General features: G+C 47.3%; 1 protein-coding gene across 1 annotated transcript; it reads left to right on the top strand.

Annotated features, from left to right (window-relative positions):
• Nucleotides 1–16,635: 16,635 nt before the first annotated feature.
• LOC100383126 (putative indole-3-acetic acid-amido synthetase GH3.1) lies at nt 16,636–20,238 on the top strand. The gene is made up of 3 exons (NM_001175792.1): nt 16,636–17,084; nt 17,364–17,465; nt 18,563–20,238. Exons 1-3 carry the CDS (start codon nt 16,744–16,746, stop codon nt 19,932–19,934), a joined length of 1,815 nt encoding a protein of 604 aa, NP_001169263.1. The 5' UTR covers nt 16,636–16,743; the 3' UTR covers nt 19,935–20,238.
• Nucleotides 20,239–20,786: the final 548 nt, after the last annotated feature.

Raw genomic sequence — 20,786 nt, 5'->3', positions numbered from 1 at the left:
AACTTCTGATGTTTTGGAGTCCTCGGTTGCTTCCTTTACCTCTTCCATTTTTTCTGTGAATGGCGCTTCGGCCTTCTCTTTCGTTTCCGGTAACAAAATTTTTGATTGCTCCAATTTTGTCTTCGTTGGTACTTCGGCTGTTTCTGCGACTTCTGGCAGCAAAGTTGGCTCGGCTGGTTTTTCAGCTTCGGTGGCCGAAGAAGTCTCTCCGGTAAACTCAGGCACCGAAGCTGGTTCAATATAACGCGGCCGATGCGAACTGTTTTCAAAGCCGAAGCTTCAAAGCTAAAAGCTTAGCAGATCACAGTGCACAAGAGCTAAAAAATCAGTGAGCAGGAGTGGTTGGCCAGAAAGCGTGCAAAATAAGTTTGCGGTATGGCCGTATTTATACGCTTGATGCGTTGAAAGTTGAAAGACCCCACTTGTCATTGAATGTTGCTATTCTAGCAAAGGGAAGGTGTTTTTTCGGACCTTCGGCATAAAGCCTTCGTTCATATCGCAATCTGAATTTATTATTTCAAACAAATTAATATTGCGAGGGGCTACTGTTGGGGACCTTCGGCGTCCGAAGGTCCTCAAAAACATGATTTAATAGTGTTTCTGGAGTATAATGTGCAAACAGGTATCTTCGGACTCGAATCGGTATCACAGAGGGAGAAGCTCAAAGCATACGAAGGTTGATACAGCACCGAAGCTGTGAGCAGAAAAGCTTCGGCATGGTGGCAGGAAAGGAAACCGACTTAAAGATGAAAAGGCTATTCGGACCTCGATGGATTACTATAGAGTTATTGTCAGATGTAAAGGGCATAAATGTAATTTTGTAAGGGCTGTGTCCCGTGTCTATAAATAGGTGAACAGTATCCCCGTACTGTTCACGCTGACTTGGCATTTGCTTTTGCGTCACGCTTGTACTTTTTACCTTCTCTCAGGACCGAAGGTACATTTGTAATTTGAAATCATTTCTATTTTTCCATGTTAATAAAATAGAAATGATTCTATGATGATGCTTATATTATATTTCATGCTTTATATGAATCCTTCGTCATTACTTGTTATGTTTACGAAGGTATGTCTCTTATGACCTTCGTCCGAAACTCATTATTTCCCGAAGGGACATAATGCTTCGAAGGACGAAGGACTTTAACACTTAACACTTTTTATGTTGCCTTGTTCTTAACTCTTAGCATTTGAGAACAAGTCCCCAACAGCTAGCTAGCTAGCTAGCTTGAGCAGATCGAGTGCGCCGCACGGCTCTGGCGTACGTCTGGCCGGCCGGCATCATCCACGCGTTCACCTGGCCAGCCGGTCGAGCGTGCAAGTCAAAAGCTACTACCGATCAGCGTCGCGCGCGCCCGCGCACGGCCGGCCGGCTCGCCCGGCGCCGCGCGTAGGCTGCCGCGCGATGCCGCTACTGCGCACGCGCCGCGCGTGCGCGTAGGGCGAGCCTGCCCCTATTCCAGTCCGCGCGCCGTCTGTTTTTATGCGGCCGGTTGATGCTGCCGCGCCAGTGAGGTGCGCACGCACGGTTCCAGCTTTCCGAGCCGAGGCCCGTACACGTCCCTGTCTTGATTGCGTACCTGTGTACCCATTTGTGCTGCACACGAGTTTACGGATGGGCCGAGTCGCTAGCTGAGTCGTCGTCATCATCAGGTTGCTTGAGCACTCGAGCCTCTCAGAGCAAATTAAATCTAACCGTCGTCGTGTCATCCGGGTATTTACCTTGTACATCGTCTTTTCATATTGCTTGTGGTGTGTCAGTGTTACCGATGGAGGCATAAAATAAATGACCCATGAATTTCAACCGATTATTTACGCATATAAAAACCAGACCAAGACGTGTAGCAACATTTACTGCGTTTTATTTACTGCCTGGACTGGTCGTTGACACGGTGAACGCATGCATGATACCGAGGAACCCACAGTCTGGAATCTATTCCGTCATCCGTGAGCCACCAACTCAGCAAAGATGTTAACTATACGTCTATACGGAACAAATAAGTAATAATATGCGATATATAGATATGAGATCATATATCATTATCACTAGAAGTGCGACGCAATAGAATTAAAAAAGTACGTTGATACAGTGAGAGTAGTAGTCATACATCCCCTCATATGAGCATCGATGACATGTTCGACTATGCTCGCCACATCAACAGCAACGATGCATGTCTTCATCATGTCCACGCGTGCGAGGATAAAATACCATGACATTTGTGTGTTATCACCGGACGCGTAGCCACAAAAGGGTGATAGTAGATTAGTCATCTTCAACCCTAAAGAGAGGCGATCATTGCTAGATTGTGGGATATATCGAGCGACCCTCACACACGAGCACCTTTTTCCCTTGCACACGAGCACCTTTTTTATGTATAGACCCTACAGATGGGATTTTACTATAAAGATCTAATATCATTTATGTCAACGCTCGAGAAGGCCATACCCTTGGACATTACCAACACACCTTCTAAAAATCGAGATAGAATTTACTAGGTGTTCAACTATTGTCGAATCCATGCTTTTTGGGGCCCTTATGCCCCAAGAATCTACCTTAGTTATCTCTAAGGCTCCATTTGGATGCCAATATTGGATGACATGGAATTGAATTGTGTTTAATACCAAATCAGCCATGGTATTGAAATGAGATGTAATTTCAATTCTATTGTTTGGATGTCGCTGAATTGGAGTTTGTAATTGTGCGGTCTAATTCTATGCAATTCAGAGGGGCGACGCTCCGTATTTGGAGAGGGGGTTTCTAGTTATAGTCCAATTTCAGGGAATTATGTCTCTGATTCCAAATCTCAATTCCGTGTGCAATCAAACAACAGAATTTAAGAAAGTTGATTCTAATTCCTAAATCTGTGCTCCAATATCGGCATCCAAACGGGATATAAGGTAAGGGCCTCTCGAACGTCTATATTGTTGTCCCATCAACCATTACTCGTTAGAACGGATAGAACCTAGGGCCCCTAGTCCCAGGGAGCTCCTAGACTTGGATAACTATATGCGAGATGTACTCAAGACGTTCCAATATTGAAGACGTTGACTTGTGGGTCTGATGGACTCAGACTTAGTGTGAGAAACTTAGATTCGGTCGAGGGACTCAGTATGAGATCATATATCATTATCACTAGAAGTGCGGCGCAGTAGAATAAAAAAGTAAGCCGATATAGTGAGAGTAGTCATACGTCCCCTCATATGAGCATCGATGACATGTTCGACTATGCTCCCCACATCAATAGCAACAATGCATGTCTTCATCATATCCACGTGTGCGAGGATAAAATACCATGACATCCGTGCGTTATCACCAGGCGTGTAGCCATATAAGGGTGATAGCAGTTTAGTCATTTGCAACCCTAAAGAGAGGCGACTATGGCTAAATCGTGGGATATATCGAGCGACCCTAGCACACGAGCTCCTTTTTTATATATAGACCCTACTAATGGGATTTTACTATAAAGATCTAATATCATTTTCGTCAGCGCTCGAGAAGGCCATGCCCTTAGACATTACCAACACACCTTCTAAAAATCGAGATAGAATTTACTGAGTGTTCGACTATTGTCGAATCCATGCTTTTTGGGCCCTTATTCCCCAAGAATCTACCTTAGTTATCCCTAAGGTAAGGGCCCCATCCTAGGGGACTTTGATCTTGGTCCCTCGCACGTCTATATGGTTATCCCATCAACCATTACTCGTTAGAACAGATAGAACCTAGGTCACCCAGGGTCCCGGGGCGCTCCTAGAGTTTGATTCCTCTCGACTACCTAGGCCCATACCATCCCCTGGATCTCTAAGGCTACTAGCTTGGGATTTATTACCAACAATCGAGTCTTGAGGCCCTCCTAGGGACAGGGCCTCTCATGAGGACAATAAAGCTCCTGAATTGGCTGAGTACGGAAGAGCCTACTGATAAGAATATATACAAGAGGTACTCAAGACGTTTCGATATTGAAGGCGTTGACTTGTGGTCCGATGGACTCAGACACGATCTGAAAAACTTAGAATCGGTCGAGGGACTCAGACTCACACACTAGGGGAATCGCCCCACATGTAAGAACAAGATTCACCTGCATGAAACAGACAAGGGAAAATAATGATAAGAACAATAACTTTGTAAAAGTATCTACAAGCTAAAGATCATAGTTGGCCATGTTCCTAGGGTAGGGAGGACCACGAAGGTATGGCACCACATTCAACTATACTCTTAATGTCATCGTGTTGGCGGTATGGATAAGGTTCACATACATTATATTTATTATGATGGATGATGTTACAGTCACAAAGAAACACTATTGCCATAACATATGTAGCATGCATACTCAAGGTCACTATTCGATACATCCCATCATCCCTATAGACATGTTTGAATATGCTAGAGTACCAAGAAGTATTATAAAGTACAGATTGCTATATCGGTTATCAACTACAACATACACGATGACATGGACTCTAGTACCCATCGTTACAACTGGGCATACATGCGTCTACGATAAGCCATACCTGCCACTACAATAGGATATTCTCAATATTATGGCACAACCAATGCATGCCACCGCGTATGACTCCACGACCACGATAAGATAGGAATTGTTGAGACCCTGCTAGGTGAGGCCCATCGCCCAGTAGACATGTAACCCTCTCTCTCCTCCATTGGTCTATAAAAGGGAGTAGTGGAGCAACTTAAAAGAGGGGAGAATCCGACCAACTGCTAAGGGAAGACATAAAGGTGAATTAAAGACTAGTAGCCTAGAATTCTCACCAGAATCAAGCGAGGAGGGGAGCGGAGGACATGATATGATGCTCTGTCATAGTGGAAGTAGTCGTACATCCTCGTGCAGTGAAAGTAGTCGACGTAGTGGAAGTAGTCGCACATCCCCGTGTACGACATGTTTGACTATGCTTATCATATTCGTTGCTAATTAACACCATAGCAACAACAACAATGTCTTTATGGTATCCACCCGTGCCGTAGTGAAACGTCGATACTGGTGTATTAGCATCGCGCGCGCACACGAAGCAAGAAGATGGATGGTGGCGTCTTGGATGTTGGCAACACTTGTGAGAAAGGTAACGGATATAGCTAACAGATTTTTGTCATAAAAATCCGATAAAGTTTTCATATGTTATAATTGTCTCTCGAGAATATAATGAATATTAAGGTGGATGCTAAATCCAGCCATGGAACCAGAACCGTTCCCGTATAGGCCATGCACGCCTCGATGGACATGGAAAAGACGTTTGGCTCTTCTCCAATAATCCCAAACAGGAAGAGCCAAGCTGCGTATCCAGCAATAGCTAGCACCAGTCCAACAAACCACAGCTTATCCTTATTATGGCATGCCAATTCCGCACACTTTCGAGATTATTTTTGTAATTAATTGTAGATTCTATCTGGCACAGTTTCATCCATCAGTTTCATATGAGTTATTTGTAAGCTGTTTTTTTATTTCAACGGGTCTATTAAAAATCAGTTTCACATGCATATGAAGCTTCTTAAACCATGCGCTCACCTAATTAAGAAGATGAATTGAGATAAAGCTGAAAATAGTAGCTTTTTATAGTTTCACGCCTTCACACTTATGAGCATTAATTGCGTAGGATTCTATAAGAGCATATTCGGAGAAAAAAAACTTACAAGAAGAACTGTTTTGCCAAATGAGTCCTGAAACTGAAAAAAAAAACAGTATCAGTAGTAAATCTGAGCTGTAGAAAACAGCTGGATCCTATTACTGTGGCGAGCTAATAAAAGAAAGGCGCTCGTTTACGTGCATCTCTTCTGTCATGTGCCATCGTCCTATATTCGCATGAATCATCTCATCTGCCACGTTTTAAATGGGCAGAGATGTTTGAAAGGGAAATGTGCCTTTGGGGCCATTTCTAAGTATTTTGGTGATTGAGTGCAAACACAAGTGCTTAAATGTGAAAATATGCCCAAGGATGAACAAAGTGCAAATCACAAGTTAAGGTATGTTTCTAAGCCTTAGTACATTGGTTTTGTGTACTAATATATTTGTCTAAGTGTTAGAAACAGATAGAAGAAGAGAAGAGAAGACTTGGCTGTGTAAAGCCAAGGGGCTGCTTCGGTCTGGGGCACCGGACTGTCCGGTGGTGCACCGGACAGTGTCCGGTGGTGCACCGGACAGTGTCCGGTGCGCCAGGCTGCCTCGACCGAAGAGGCCGCTCTCGGGTTTTTTCTCCGGCAACTTCGGCTAAAATTCACCGGACTGTCCGGTGTGCACCGGACTGTCCGGTGAGCCAACGGTCGGCCGGACCAACGGTCGGCCGCGCGATCGGCGCGCGACACGTGGCCGAGCCAACGGTCGGAAGGAAGCACCAGACTGTCCGGTGTGCACCGGACTGTCCGGTGCGCCAGATCTGCAACGGTCGGCAACGGTCGGCTTCGCTTTTTATGGAAACAAATCGGGCACCGGACAGTGTCCGGTGTGCACCGGACTGTCCGGTGCGCCACGAGACAGAAGGCAAAGATGGCCTTCCAGATTTGTTCCCAACGGCTCCTAGCTGCCTTGGGGCTATAAAAGGGACCCCTTGGCGCATGGAGGAGAATACCAAGCATTCCAACAACCTTTCTAAGCACCAAGACATTGATCTAGCGCATTCGATTCATTGTGATAGCATATAGAGCTCTTGTGGGGTTGTGTACTCTCTGAGTTGTGTTGCGAGCTCTTATTGCTGCTTGTGTGCGTGTTGCTGTGATCTTTTGAAGTCTTGTGTGTGTTGCTCATTCCCCCCTTGCTCCGTGATTCTCTGTGAACATCTTTTGTAAGGGCGAGAGGCTCCAAGTTGTGGAGATTCCTCGCAAACGGGATTGAGAAAAGAAAAGAAAAACACCGTGGTATTCAAGTTGATCATTGGATCACTTGAGAGGAGTTGAGTGCAACTCTCGTCCGTTGGGACGCCACAACGTGGAGTAGGCAAGTTTTGTACTTGGCCGAACCACGGGATAACCACCGTGTCAACTCTGTGATTGCTTTCTTGTGGTTATTGTGTTTTGACTCCTCTCTAGCCACTTGGCCATACCAGTGCTAACTCTTAACAAGTTTTTGTGGCTTAAGTTTTTGAAGTTTTACAGGATCACCTATTCACCCCCCCCTCTAGGTGCTCTCAATTGGTATCGGAGCCGTTCTCTTCAAGAAAGGGACTAACCGCCCGAAGAGATGGATCCTAAGGGGAAGGGAATTGTGATAAACGACAAGGAGAAGGAGTCCTTCGTCAACGAGCCAAGGGATGACAAGTCCAATGACTCGGGCTCGGGCCACAAGCGAAGAGATGGGAAGAAGAAGAAGACAAGACGCATCAAGGAGATCGTCTACTACGACAGCGATGAGTCCTCTTCTTCCCAAAAGAACGACGACCACGACAAACAAAGGAAACCGGTTAATTCGAACTTTTCATTTGATTATTCTCGTATTCCACATAGTTCGAATTTGCATTTGCTTTCCATTCCTCTTGGTAAACCTCCACATTTTGATGGGGAGGACTACGGATTTTGGAGTCACAAAATGCGTAGTCATTTATTCTCTCTCCATCCAAGCATATGGGAGATTGTAGAGAATGGAATGAAATTTGATAGCTCGGATAGCCCTATGTTTATCAATGAACAAATTCATAAAAATGCACAAGCTACTACTGTTCTCTTAGCATCTTTGTGCAGGGAAGAGTACAATAAGGTGAGCGGCTTGGACAATGCCAAGCAGATATGGGACACCCTCAAGATCTCTCACGAGGGGAACGACATCACCATGCTCACCAAGATGGAGTTGGTGGAGGGCGAGCTTGGACGATTCGCCATGATAAGGGGAGAAGAGCCAACTCAAACTTACAACCGGCTCAAGACCCTTATCAACAAGATAAGGAGCTACGGAAGCACGCGTTGGACGGATCACGACGTCGTCCGCCTAATGCTCAGGTCATTTACCGTTCTTGATCCTCATCTCGTGAACAATATTCGTGAGAACCCCAGGTACACGATGATGACGCCCGAAGAAGTACTTGGAAAATTCGTGAGCGGGCGGATGATGATCAAGGAGGCAAGGTACGTCGATGACGCGTTGAACGGTCCAATCCACGAGCCTCAACCCATTGCTCTCAAGGCATCGAGGAGCAAGGAGGCACTACCAAGCAAGGTGGCGCAAATTGAGGCGGCCAGGCTTAATGATGAAGAAATGGCTCTCATCATTAAGCGCTTCAAGACGGTGCTAAAGGGTCGCAATGGACAGCCGAGCAAGACTAAGACCAAGGGGAAGCGATCATGCTTCAAATGCGGTAAGCTTGGTCATTTTATTGCTAACTGTCCTGATAATGAAAGTGACCAGGAAAAGGGAAACAAGAGGGAAAAGAAGAAGCATTATAAGAAGGCAAAGGGTGAGGCGCATCTAGGCAAGGAGTGGGACTCGGATTGCTCCTCATCCGACTCCGACAATGAAGGACTCGCCGCCACCGCCTTCAACAAATCAACCCTCTTCCCCAACGAGCGTCACACATGCCTTATGGCAAGGGAGAAGAAGGTATGTACTCGCAACTCTACCTATGCTTCTTCAAGTGAGGACGAATCTAGTGATGAGGATGAAGTAGATTATTCATGTTTGTTCAAGGGCTTAGATAGATCTAAGATAGACAAAATTAATGAATTAATTGATGCCTTGAATGAAAAGAATATACTTTTAGAAAAGCAAGAGGATTTGTTGTATGAAGAGCATGATAAATTTGTTGAGGCACAAAAATCCTATGCTTTAGAGGTTAAAAGAAATGAAATGCTTTCTTTTGAACTATCTACTTGTCATGAAACCATTTCTACTTTGAAAGGTGTCAACAATGATTTAAATGCTAAATTAGAAGTAGCAAATAAATCCAACTCTTGTGTTGAACATGTTGAAATTTGCACTAGGTGTAAGGATGTTGATATTAATGCCTGTAGTGAACACTTAGTTTCCATTTCAAAATTGAGTGATGAAGTAGCTAGTCTTAATGCTCGACTTAAGACTAGCAAAAGTGATTTTGAAAAACTAAAATTTGCTAGGGATGCCTACACGGTTGGTAGACACCCCTCAATTAAGGATGGACTTGGCTTCAAGAGGGAAGCCAAGAACTTAACAAGTCATAAGGCTCCCATTCCCGCCAAGGAGAAAGGGAAGGCCCCTATGGCTACTAGTGCTAAAAGGAACCATGCCTTTTTGTATCATGATAAAAGACAAACTAGAAATAGAAGTTATGATGCTTTTGATTCATATGTTTATGATTCTCATGCCATGTGTGCTCCTAGTTCTTCTTATGTGTATAATAGAAATGTTACTAGGAGAAATGTTGTTTCTAAAAGAAATGTTGCAAATGTTCATAGAAAAGTAGTGAATGAACCCTCTACAATTTATTGTGCTTTGAATGCTTCATTTGCAATTTGTAGAAAGGATAGAAAAGTAATTGCTAGGAAGTTAGGGGCAAAATGCAAAGGTGATAAAACTTGCATTTGGGTCCCTAAGGAAATTGTGACTAACCTTGTAGGACCCAACAAGAGTTGGGTACCTAAGTCCCAAGCCTAAATTTGCCTTGCAGGTTTATGCATCCGGGGGTTCAAGCTGGATTATCGACAGCGGATGCACAAACCATATGACGGGGGAGAAGAAGATGTTCACCTCCTACGTCAAGAATAAGGATTCCCAAGATTCAATCATATTCGGTGATGGGAATCAAGGCAAGGTAAAAGGGTTAGGTAAAATTGCGATTTCTAATGAGCATTCTATCTCTAATGTATTTTTAGTAGAGAGTCTTGGATATAATTTGCTATCTGTTAGTCAATTATGTCATATGGGGTATAACTGTCTATTTACAAATGTAGATGTGTCTGTCTTTAGAAGAAGTGATGGTTCACTAGCTTTTAAGGGTGTATTAGACGGCAAACTTTATTTAGTTGATTTTGCAAAAGAAGAGGCCGATCTAGATGCATGCTTAATAGCTAAGACTAGCATGGGCTGGCTGTGGCATCGCCGCTTAGCACATGTGGGGATGAAGAACCTTCACAAGCTTCTAAAGGGAGAACACGTGATAGGTTTGACTAACGTTCAATTCGAAAAAGATAGACCTTGTGCAGCTTGTCAAGCAGGGAAACAGGTGGGAGGAGCACATCACAGCAAGAATGTGATGACCACTTCAAGACCCCTGGAGCTGCTGCATATGGACCTCTTCGGACCAGTCGCCTATCTGAGCATAGGAGGAAGTAAGTATGGTTTAGTTATTGTTGATGACTTTTCCCGCTTCACTTGGGTGTTCTTTTTGCAGGAAAAATCCGAAACCCAAGGGACTCTCAAACGCTTCCTCAGGAGAGCTCAAAATGAGTTTGAGCTCAAGGTGAAAAAGATAAGGAGCGACAACGGGTCCGAGTTCAAGAACCTTCAAGTGGAGGAGTTCCTTGAAGAGGAAGGGATCAAGCACGAATTCTCCGCTCCCTACACACCACAGCAAAATGGTGTGGTAGAGAGGAAGAACAGGACGCTCATCGACATGGCGAGGACGATGCTAGGAGAGTTCAAGACCCCCGAGTGCTTTTGGACGGAAGCCGTTAACACTGCTTGCCACGCCATCAACAGGGTCTACCTTCATCGCCTCCTCAAGAAGACGTCGTATGAGCTTCTAACCGGTAACAAACCCAATGTATCTTACTTTCGTGTATTTGGGAGCAAGTGCTACATTCTAGTGAAGAAAGGTAGGAATTCTAAGTTTGCTCCCAAAGCTGTAGAAGGGTTTTTGTTAGGTTATGACTCAAATACAAAGGCGTATAGAGTCTTCAACAAATCATCGGGTTTGGTTGAAGTCTCTAGCGACGTTGTATTTGATGAGACTAATGGCTCTCCAAAAGAGCAAGTTGTTGATTGTGATGATGTAGATGAAGAAGATGTTCCGACGGCCGCTATACGGACCATGGCGATTGGAGAAGTACGGCCACAGGAACAAGATGAACGAGATCAACCTTCTTCCTCAACTATGGTGCATCCCCCAACCAAAGATGACGAACAGGTACCTCAAGTGGAGGCACTTGATCAAGGGGGAGCACAAGATAATCATGTGATGGAGAAAGAAGTGCAACCGGCACCTCCAACCCAAGTTCGAGCGATGATTCAAAGGGATCATCCCGTCGACCAAATTCTGGGTGACATTAGCAAGGGAGTAACTACTCGATCTCGATTAGTTAATTTTTGTGAGCATTACTCTTTTGTCTCTTCTATTGAGCCTTTCAGGGTAGAAGAGGCCTTGCTAGATCCGGACTGGGTGTTGGCCATGCAAGAGGAGTTAAACAACTTCAAGCGCAATGAAGTTTGGACACTGGTGCCTCGTCCGAAGCAAAATGTTGTGGGAACCAAGTGGGTGTTCCGCAACAAACAGGACGAGCACGGGGTGGTGACGAGAAACAAGGCTCGACTTGTGGCAAAAGGTTATGCCCAAGTCGCAGGTTTGGATTTTGAGGAGACTTTTGCTCCTGTGGCTAGGCTAGAGTCAATTCGAATCTTGCTAGCATATGCCGCTCACCATTCTTTCAGGTTGTACCAAATGGATGTGAAGAGCGCTTTCCTCAACGGGCCAATTAAGGAGGAGGTGTACGTGGAACAACCCCCTGGCTTCGAGGATGAACGGTACCCCGACCATGTGTGTAAGCTCTCTAAGGCGCTCTATGGACTTAAGCAAGCCCCAAGAGCATGGTATGAATGCCTTAGAGACTTTCCAATTGCTAATGCTTTCAAGGTTGGGAAAGCCGATCCAACTCTCTTTACAAAGACATGTGATGGTGATTTGTTTGTGTGCCAAATTTATGTCGATGACATAATATTTGGTTCTACTAACCAAAAGTCTTGTGAAGAGTTTAGCAGGGTGATGACGCAGAAATTCGAGATGTCGATGATGGGCGAGTTGAACTACTTCCTTGGGTTCCAAGTGAAGCAACTCAAGGACGGCACCTTCATCTCCCAAACGAAGTACACGCAAGATCTGCTAAAGCGGTTTGGGATGAAGGACGCCAAGCCCGCAAAGACTCCGATGGGGACCGACGGACACACCGACCTCAACAAAGGAGGTAAGTCCGTTGATCAAAAAGCATACCGGTCAATGATAGGTTCTTTGCTTTACTTATGTGCTAGTAGACCGGATATTATGCTTAGCGTATGCATGTGTGCTAGATTTCAATCCGATCCTAAGGAGTGTCACTTAGTGGCGGTGAAGCGAATTCTTAGATATTTGGTTGCTACGCCTTGCTTCGGGCTCTGGTATCCAAAAGGGTCTACCTTTGACTTAGTTGGATACTCAGACTCCGACTATGCTGGATGTAAGGTCGATAGGAAGAGTACATCGGGGACGTGCCAATTCTTAGGAAGGTCCCTGGTGTCATGGAACTCTAAGAAACAAACATCCGTTGCCCTATCCACCGCTGAGGCCGAGTACGTTGCCGCAGGTCAGTGTTGCGCGCAACTACTTTGGATGAGGCAAACTCTCCGGGACTTTGGCTACAATCTGAGCAAAGTCCCACTCCTATGTGACAATGAGAGTGCTATCCGCATGGCGGAGAATCCTGTTGAGCACAGCCGCACAAAGCACATAGACATCCGGCATCACTTTTTGAGAGACCACCAGCAAAAGAGAGATATCGAAGTGTTTCATGTTAGCATCGAGAACCAGCTAGCCGATATCTTCACTAAGCCTCTAGATGAGAAGACCTTTTGCAGGTTGCGTAGTGAGCTAAATGTCTTAGATTCGCGGAACCTGGATTGAATTGTAGCATACATGTAGTTATGCTTTTGATCATGTTCCTTTTTTGCATTATGTTGCTTATTATGGTGCTCAAGTTGTACAAACACTCCCTGGACCTCACAAGTCCGTTGCAAAGTGATGCACATGTTTAGGGGGAGATGTGTTACAACTTGACCCTTTGAGACTAACCTTGTGCTTGAGTTTGATAATTTAGTCTCGAAGGAGGATTGAAAGGGAAAAGGTGGACTTGGACCATGAAAGACTTCCATTGCACTCCGATGAGAGGGTAACTAATTCCAAGTTCATCTCATGAAATCTTATTGCCATTTGCTCTTAATTGAAGACTTTGGTGAGGCAATGAGGTTAAAAGGCCAAGATTGATCCCGTTTTGGTGCTTGATGCCAAAGGGGGAGAAAATAAAGGCCAAAGCGATAAATGGATCAGCTACCACTTGAGAGATTTTGAAAATAGTAGAATAGAGTTTTTGTTGTGTCAAAAGCTTTTATTGTCTCTCTTGTCAAAAGTTGGCTTCTTGTGGGGAGAAGTATTGATTATGGGAAATAGGGGGAGTTTTTGAAATCTTTGATCAATCTCTTTTGGAATGACTCTCTTTATACTTCAACATGTGTGTTTGACTTAGAGATAGAGATTTGAGTTTGATTTGCAAAAACAAACCAAGTGGTGGCAAAGGATGATCCATATATGCCAAAATTGAATAAAACCAATTTGAGTTTTTATTTAAAGTGATTTTGCACTTGTTCTAGTTGCTTTATATTGTGTTGGCATAAATCACCAAAAAGGGGGAGATTGAAAGGGAAATGTGCCTTTGGGCCATTTCTAAGTATTTTGGTGATTGAGTGCAAACACAAGTGCTTAAATGTGAAAATATGCCCAAGGATGAACAAAGTGCAAATCACAAGTTAAGGTATGTTTCTAAGCCTTAGTACATTGGTTTTGTGTACTAATATATTTGTCTAAGTGTTAGAAACAGATAGAAGAAGAGAAGAGAAGACTTGGCTGTGTAAAGCCAAGGGGCTGCTTCGGTCTGGGGCACCGGACTGTCCGGTGGTGCACCGGACAGTGTCCGGTGCGCCAGGCTGCCTCGACCGAAGAGGCCGCTCTCGGGTTTTTTCTCCGGCGACTTCGGCTAAAATTCACCGGACTGTCCGGTGTGCACCGGACTGTCCGGTGAGCCAACGGTCGGCCGGGCCAACGGTCGGCCGCGCGATCGGCGCGCGACACGTGGCCGAGCCAACGGTCGGAAGGAAGCACCGGACTGTCCGGTGTGCACCGGACTGTCCGGTGCGCCAGATCTGCAACGGTCGGCAACGGTCGGCTTCGCTTTTTATGGAAACAAATCGGGCACCGGACAGTGTCCGGTGTGCACCGGACTGTCCGGTGCGCCACGAGACAGAAGGCAAAGATGGCCTTCCAGATTTGTTCCCAACGGCTCCTAGCTGCCTTGGGGCTATAAAAGGGACCCCTTGGCGCATGGAGGAGAATACCAAGCATTCCAACAACCTTTCTAAGCACCAAGACATTGATCTAGCGCATTCGATTCATTGTGATAGCATATAGAGCTCTTGTGGGGTTGTGTACTCTCTGAGTTGTGTTGCGAGCTCTTATTGCTGCTTGTGTGCGTGTTGCTGTGATCTTTTGAAGTCTTGTGTGTGTTGCTCATTCCCCCCTTGCTCCGTGATTCTCTGTGAACATCTTTTGTAAGGGCGAGAGGCTCCAAGTTGTGGAGATTCCTCGCAAACGGGATTGAGAAAAGAAAAGAAAAACACCGTGGTATTCAAGTTGATCATTGGATCACTTGAGAGGAGTTGAGTGCAACTCTCGTCCGTTGGGACGCCACAACGTGGAGTAGGCAAGTTTTGTACTTGGCCGAACCACGGGATAACCACCGTGTCAACTCTGTGATTGCTTTCTTGTGGTTATTGTGTTTTGACTCCTCTCTAGCCACTTGGCCATACCAGTGCTAACTCTTAACAAGTTTTTGTGGCTTAAGTTTTTGAAGTTTTACAGGATCACCTATTCACCCCCCTCTAGGTGCTCTCAATGTTGCATGTAGCAGTTGCGAAGTCTGTGCTTAATTACCTCTGCTGCTTCAAGTAATATAAGGTAAAACTGAATTGATGTAGCGTAGTGCTCCAGTGTAAAACTGAATTGATGTCCTTATAAAAGACGAAGTATATATCGATCCCCTAATGTTGGTTCCGAAAGAATTCTCTGTCGAAATTGCCGAGTCCATCATCGTACGTACGTAAATGGTCCCCATTCTCAAAGCTGGCTCTCACAACACAAGAATTCAATCCATGGGGTCCCTATCACCAGTGGCGAGCCCAGGATTTAGAGAATGGGTATTCGAAATTTTTTATAGGATAATTTTTTGGAAGATTAAAACATGTCTATCAATATATATAGTTAATTATATATATGTATAACCTATAATTAAGCACACACGCTATGGTCATAATTGATTGAATAACTAGTCTACTAAACTCAAATTTCATACAACTATTTCAAAAGTTTTAAATCGAAATACATCTGTTGGTTATTACTCAGTTGCTAGCTGGCTGCTTGTCCTCTTTGGCATTTTCCAATCGCTAATGCCCCATCTGCAACCGAGTACTGCAAGCAGCAAAGCAGGGGAGGTCAGGTCGGGTGGTCACTAGCTGGGTAGGCTTAGACATTGGCACGATGAGACATTGCCCTGGTTGTCTGTCCTGACATGCGGTGACGCCCTGACTATGGTGGATTGAAGCCTCGGACGACGAACGATATACGACGCAACAACGAGGTCAGATGCAACGCAATGTCAGTTAGTCAGTCAAGTCTGGGCACCTAGCTGCGTCGTGGAGCCAAGATGTCTCAACGGAGGTGCTGGTGTCTCCATCTCCATGGCATGTAGGGCTGCAAGATGTGACCACGACTTGGTTGCTGGCGCATCTGGTGGCTCTGCCATGGTGCGACTATAATACAGTTTAGGGATTTTTTTTGTCGTGAGGTACTAACGTGGACCTTGTCGCTCCGTTGGACTTCATGGTCCACGACAAACGATTGGATTAGTTAGGTATGAGAGGTAGGAAAGAGATATTTTAGTCCAAATTAACAGAATTCTTTTATTTATTTGATTCATTTTTTATTTTCCATGCATATACACTATATACATGTATATATATTGAAGTTCTTTTACCAAAAATAATGGGTATTCATTTGAATACCACTATATACATGTATATATATTGAAGTTCTTTTACCAAAAATAATGGGTATTCATTTGAATACCATTGAATTCAATTGGGCCCGCCCCTGCCTATCACCTCCCTCCATTTGTCTGTAGCACCCCCGCCGATTATCCTTCGCGGTCGATGTTCCTTCTGCTGCTGTGGTGGTGTTGTGTCGACACATGCATGGCTCTCCCCGGCCACCACATTTTTCTATCCCGTGTCGGGTTACTCTCCACCCGGATCAATCAGATCGGCTGCATAGTTTAATTTAATCCGGCGTCATCGCCCCCGACCGGTCGCTAATTAACCATGCCAAAACGAAACCAAAGCAACTGCAGCTAGTGCGTCGGGCGGACGGGACAAGCACAAGCACCAGCCGCGCGCGCGTCTCGTCAGCCCCGATGGTCCCTGCCGGGCGCGCCGGCCGCGAGTCCCATCGCCCGTCCGACGTGGCGGACAGCGCGGGCCCGCGTGCTCCCTCCCGGCTCGGGCAGTGACGCCCGCGTGGGCCACGCGCTGCCGGGCAGGGCAGCCGCTCGACGTGCATGGCGCCGCGAGGGACGAGAGGCCCCCTCACCACGCCCCGGCCCCCGGCCCCCGACCGCTATATATATAGATATATGCCCGGCCCTGCAACGGCAACGGCAACGGCAACGGCATCCTCCCTTCGCAAATTGCAAGCAAGCCGGCAAGGGACGGCACCAACAAGAGCGCGATCGACCTACCAAGCTAGCTAGCGAATTAACCTTCTCCTCCCATGGCTCCGACGACGGCCACGGCGGCGGCGGTGGGGACGAAGGCGACGGCGCTGGGGGTGGCGGCGTGCGAGCGCGACGTGGAGAAGCTGGAGTTCATCGAGGACAAGACCAGGAACTTCGACGCGGAGCAGGTGCGCGTGCTCGCGGAGATCCTGGCCCGCAACAACGGCGCCGAGTACCTGCGGCGGCACGGCATGGAGGGGCGCACGGACCGCCTGGCGTTCAAGGCGTGCGTGCCCGTGGTCACGTACGAGGACCTCCGCCCGGAGATCGAGCGCATCGCCAACGGCGACCGCTCCAACATCATCTCCTCCCACCCCATCACCGAGTTCCTCACTAGGTACGTAGTATAGCTAGCTGTTGCTAGCTCGATCCGCCCTCGAATAAATCAGACGACCGGCCAGTTGCTCCGATCCGTTGTTTAGTTCTTCTAATTGGTTTCCTCCGGCCGGTTAATGGTGCAACGACGACGACGACGGCAACCCGCCGGCGAGGAATATTAACGCACGGTTGATTAATCGATCCGTCCCGTCGGCTGCTGCTGGTGGAATATATATAATAATTGACGTTTATATATTACTTCGGTTTGGCTTATTATTATTCAAATGTGCGCGTGCAGCTCGGGGACGTCGGCGGGGGAGAGGAAGCTAATGCCGACGATCGAGGACGAGCTCAACAGGCGCCAGATGCTCTACAGCCTTCTCATGCCCGTCATGAACCTGTGGGTGATGAACCACTAATCCTCCGTTCTATACGCCTTAATCAATTTGTTTTCCGTCATCGGTGTCCTCCCTACGTCATGGATATATGTATATATATTCCTTCGTTTTAATTTGCCTGTTTGGACCCGGCCAAGGCGATAGGGGTGGAGCGATCAAGCTAACCGTTTTCGATGAGCTGGTGCACTTCTAGACATATTTTTAGGGCTTAAGATAGTCTCTGACTTTACTAAATTGGCCTAGCTGGAAATGGTGTTCCGTTATACTTCTTTCTATAGGTCTCACAGTCCATCAATTAAATCAACGTATACGTGACCTGCTTCGTCCCATTTAGAATGCCGGTAACGCATTGAAGCGATGATGCATGCATGCTTTTGTTTTTCAAAGATGAACGGTTCGTAGCTACCTAGCCTTGTCCGGCCTGGCCTGCAATTCGAAGGGGGTTAAGCTAAGCGACCCGGCAACTTGGTGGGAGAGGCGTGGCTAATCATGTAGACTGAGCCTAAAATAATGCGAGTTTGTATCTTAGACGCCAGAGACGCCTTCTTGGGCGTTTGTTTCTCTACTTGTTATAGGCGCCAAGATTCCTTTTTTTTATATTCGTGGCATCGTCCAGCTCTCTCTACCTTCCTAGCTAGCTCAAAGTCCATCGCATACGTAACCGAGAGAGGTTGAGGTGTGCTGTAGTTCTCGGGAACAAGCTAGCTAGCTAGGCGACAAAAAATGCAGTGCCTTCCCACGCTGAAATATATATGTTCAGTGCAAGATTTGGACCAACACTATAGTTATGCAACAAAGCAACTTGCATAAAGCACACGTATGTATGTATTCTACACTGGGATAAAGTTTGTTAATTGTACTTGCCCTATTATACAACATGCATGCATGGCCTAGCTAGCCGAAAAGGGTGGGTGACGATCCGTTATTTCACACTGCCTGCCTGCCTAGCTCTACAACGTAACTACTAGCAGGAGTATTAGCTATCGCTTTGATCCAATTTATTGAAACAAATAATCAAACCTCATCCAAAAAAACAGTATTTTAGGTCTAATGAGGTAGCACAAATGGCCGATCATTCATATATATGCATGTTCATCAGGTACGTGCCTGGGCTGGACAAGGGCAAGGGCCTCTACTTCCTGTTCATCAAGTCGGAGACGAAGACGCCCGGGGGGCTCCCGGCGCGCCCCGTGCTGACCAGCTACTACAAGAGCGACCACTTCAAGCACCGCCCCTACGACCCCTACAACGTGTACACCAGCCCCACCGCCGCCATCCTCTGCACCGACTCCTTCCAGTCCATGTACTCGCAGATGCTGTGCGGCCTGGTGGCCCGCGCCGAGGTGCTCCGCGTCGGCGCCGTCTTCGCGTCGGGCCTGCTCCGCGCCATCCGCTTCCTGCAGCTCCACTGGCAGGAGCTCGCGCACGACCTCCGGACGGGCACCCTGAGCGCCAAGGTCACGGAGCCGTCCATCCGGGAGGCCGTGGCCGAGGTGCTGAGGCCCGACGCCGGCCTCGCGGACTTGGTGGAGGCCGAGTGCGGCAAGGAGAGCTGGGAGGGCATCATCACCCGGGTGTGGCCCAACACCAAGTACCTGGACGTGATCGTGACGGGCGCCATGGCGCAGTACATCCCGACGCTCAAGTACTACAGCGGCGGGCTGCCCATGGCGTGCACCATGTACGCGTCCTCCGAGTGCTACTTCGGCCTCAACCTCCGCCCCATGTGCGACCCGTCGGAGGTGTCCTACACCATCATGCCCAACATGGGCTACTTCGAGCTGCTGCCGCACGACCCGGACGCTGTGCCGCCGTCCAGGGACGACCCGCCGCCGCGGCTGCTGGACCTGGCGGACGCCGAGGTGGGCAGGGACTACGAGCTGGTGATCACCACCTACGCGGGGCTCTGCCGCTACCGCGTCGGCGACATCCTGCACGTCACCGGCTTCCACAACGCGGCGCCGCAGTTCCGCTTCGTGCGCCGCAAGAACGTGCTCCTCAGCGTCGATTCCGACAAGACGGACGAGGCGGAGCTGCAGGCCGCCGTGGAGCGCGCGGCGCGCCTGCTGGCGCCCTACGACGCGGCCATCGCCGAGTACACGAGCCAGGCGGACGCCACCACCATCCCGGGCCACTACGTCGTGTACTGGGAGCTCATGGTGCGGGAGGGCGGGGCGTCGCCCGACGCAGCCGTCTTCGAGCGCTGCTGCCTGGAGATGGAGGAGGCCCTGAACGCGGTGTACAGGCAGGGCCGCAACGGGGACGCCATCGGGCCGCTGGAGATCCGGGTGGTGCGCGGCGGCACGTTCGAGGAGGTGATGGACTACGCCATCTCGCGCGGCGCCTCTATCAACCAGTACAAGGCGCCGAGGTGCGTGTCGTTCGGACCCATCATCGAGCTGCTCAACTCCAGGGTGGTGTCCAGCCACTTCAGCCCGGCGTGCCCCACGTACAGCCCGCACAAGAAGTGATGACCTAATAGCATTGGCCGTCGGAGGCCCAGACTGAGCTACTACACTTCTGCTAGTACTATTACTACTTGTTGCTCTCTACAGTGCGTGTCTTTCGGTTCCTTCTCGTGTACGTACAAGGCAGAGGAGTGAATTAGTCACGCTCCTGCTTGGTTCTGTGGTAACTCTTACTCCACTGCTAGTTGTTACATATACTTGTGCGTGTCATGTCATTTCTCGAGGAGAAATGACTAGTGTTTGTACCTGTAAGACGGTATCACAGTAACGTCATTCTTGGCCTAATATCATAACTGGCCTTCTCGATACCTGTTTATGGTCGCATGCCTGAATGTTTTATGCTTTGAATTCGGGGAGCGAATGACACTGCTATGCTTGGGTTGACAATTTGACAACACGCTGACATATACTCTAATATTCGTCTCAATATACATGTATTGAGATGAACCGGGGCTAAGAGCTTGTTCAGTTTAAAGTGGATTAAAGAGAACATGAGGCAATTAAATCCCCTCCTATACAGATCTGTGGGTGATTAAATCCCCTCCAATCTCACTCAATCCACCCCTAACCGAACAAGGCCAAATATTTGTTGGTTGGTGGGAGGATTGGAGGGGATTGAACGAATTAAATCTCTTTCTATTCAAAATATAAAGGGATTTAATCCCCTCCAATCCACCTCTAACCGAATAAGTCCTAAAAAGGATTGTTGAGTGTTGTTGTTCACTTGTTCTCAAATGTTGTGAATCAAGAACAAGACAACACAATTATTAAATATTAAAGACCTTCGTCCTTCGAAACATTACCTCTTTTCGGATATAATTATCGTAAGATAAAGATCTTCAAGGGCATGTCTTC

The sequence above is a fragment of the Zea mays genome, chromosome 3, assembly GCF_902167145.1.
Source record: "Zea mays cultivar B73 chromosome 3, Zm-B73-REFERENCE-NAM-5.0, whole genome shotgun sequence".
Lineage (NCBI taxonomy): Eukaryota > Viridiplantae > Streptophyta > Magnoliopsida > Poales > Poaceae > Zea > Zea mays.
The sequence above is the reverse complement of the archived record's forward strand: the minus strand, read 5'-3'. Positions and strand labels throughout refer to the sequence as shown.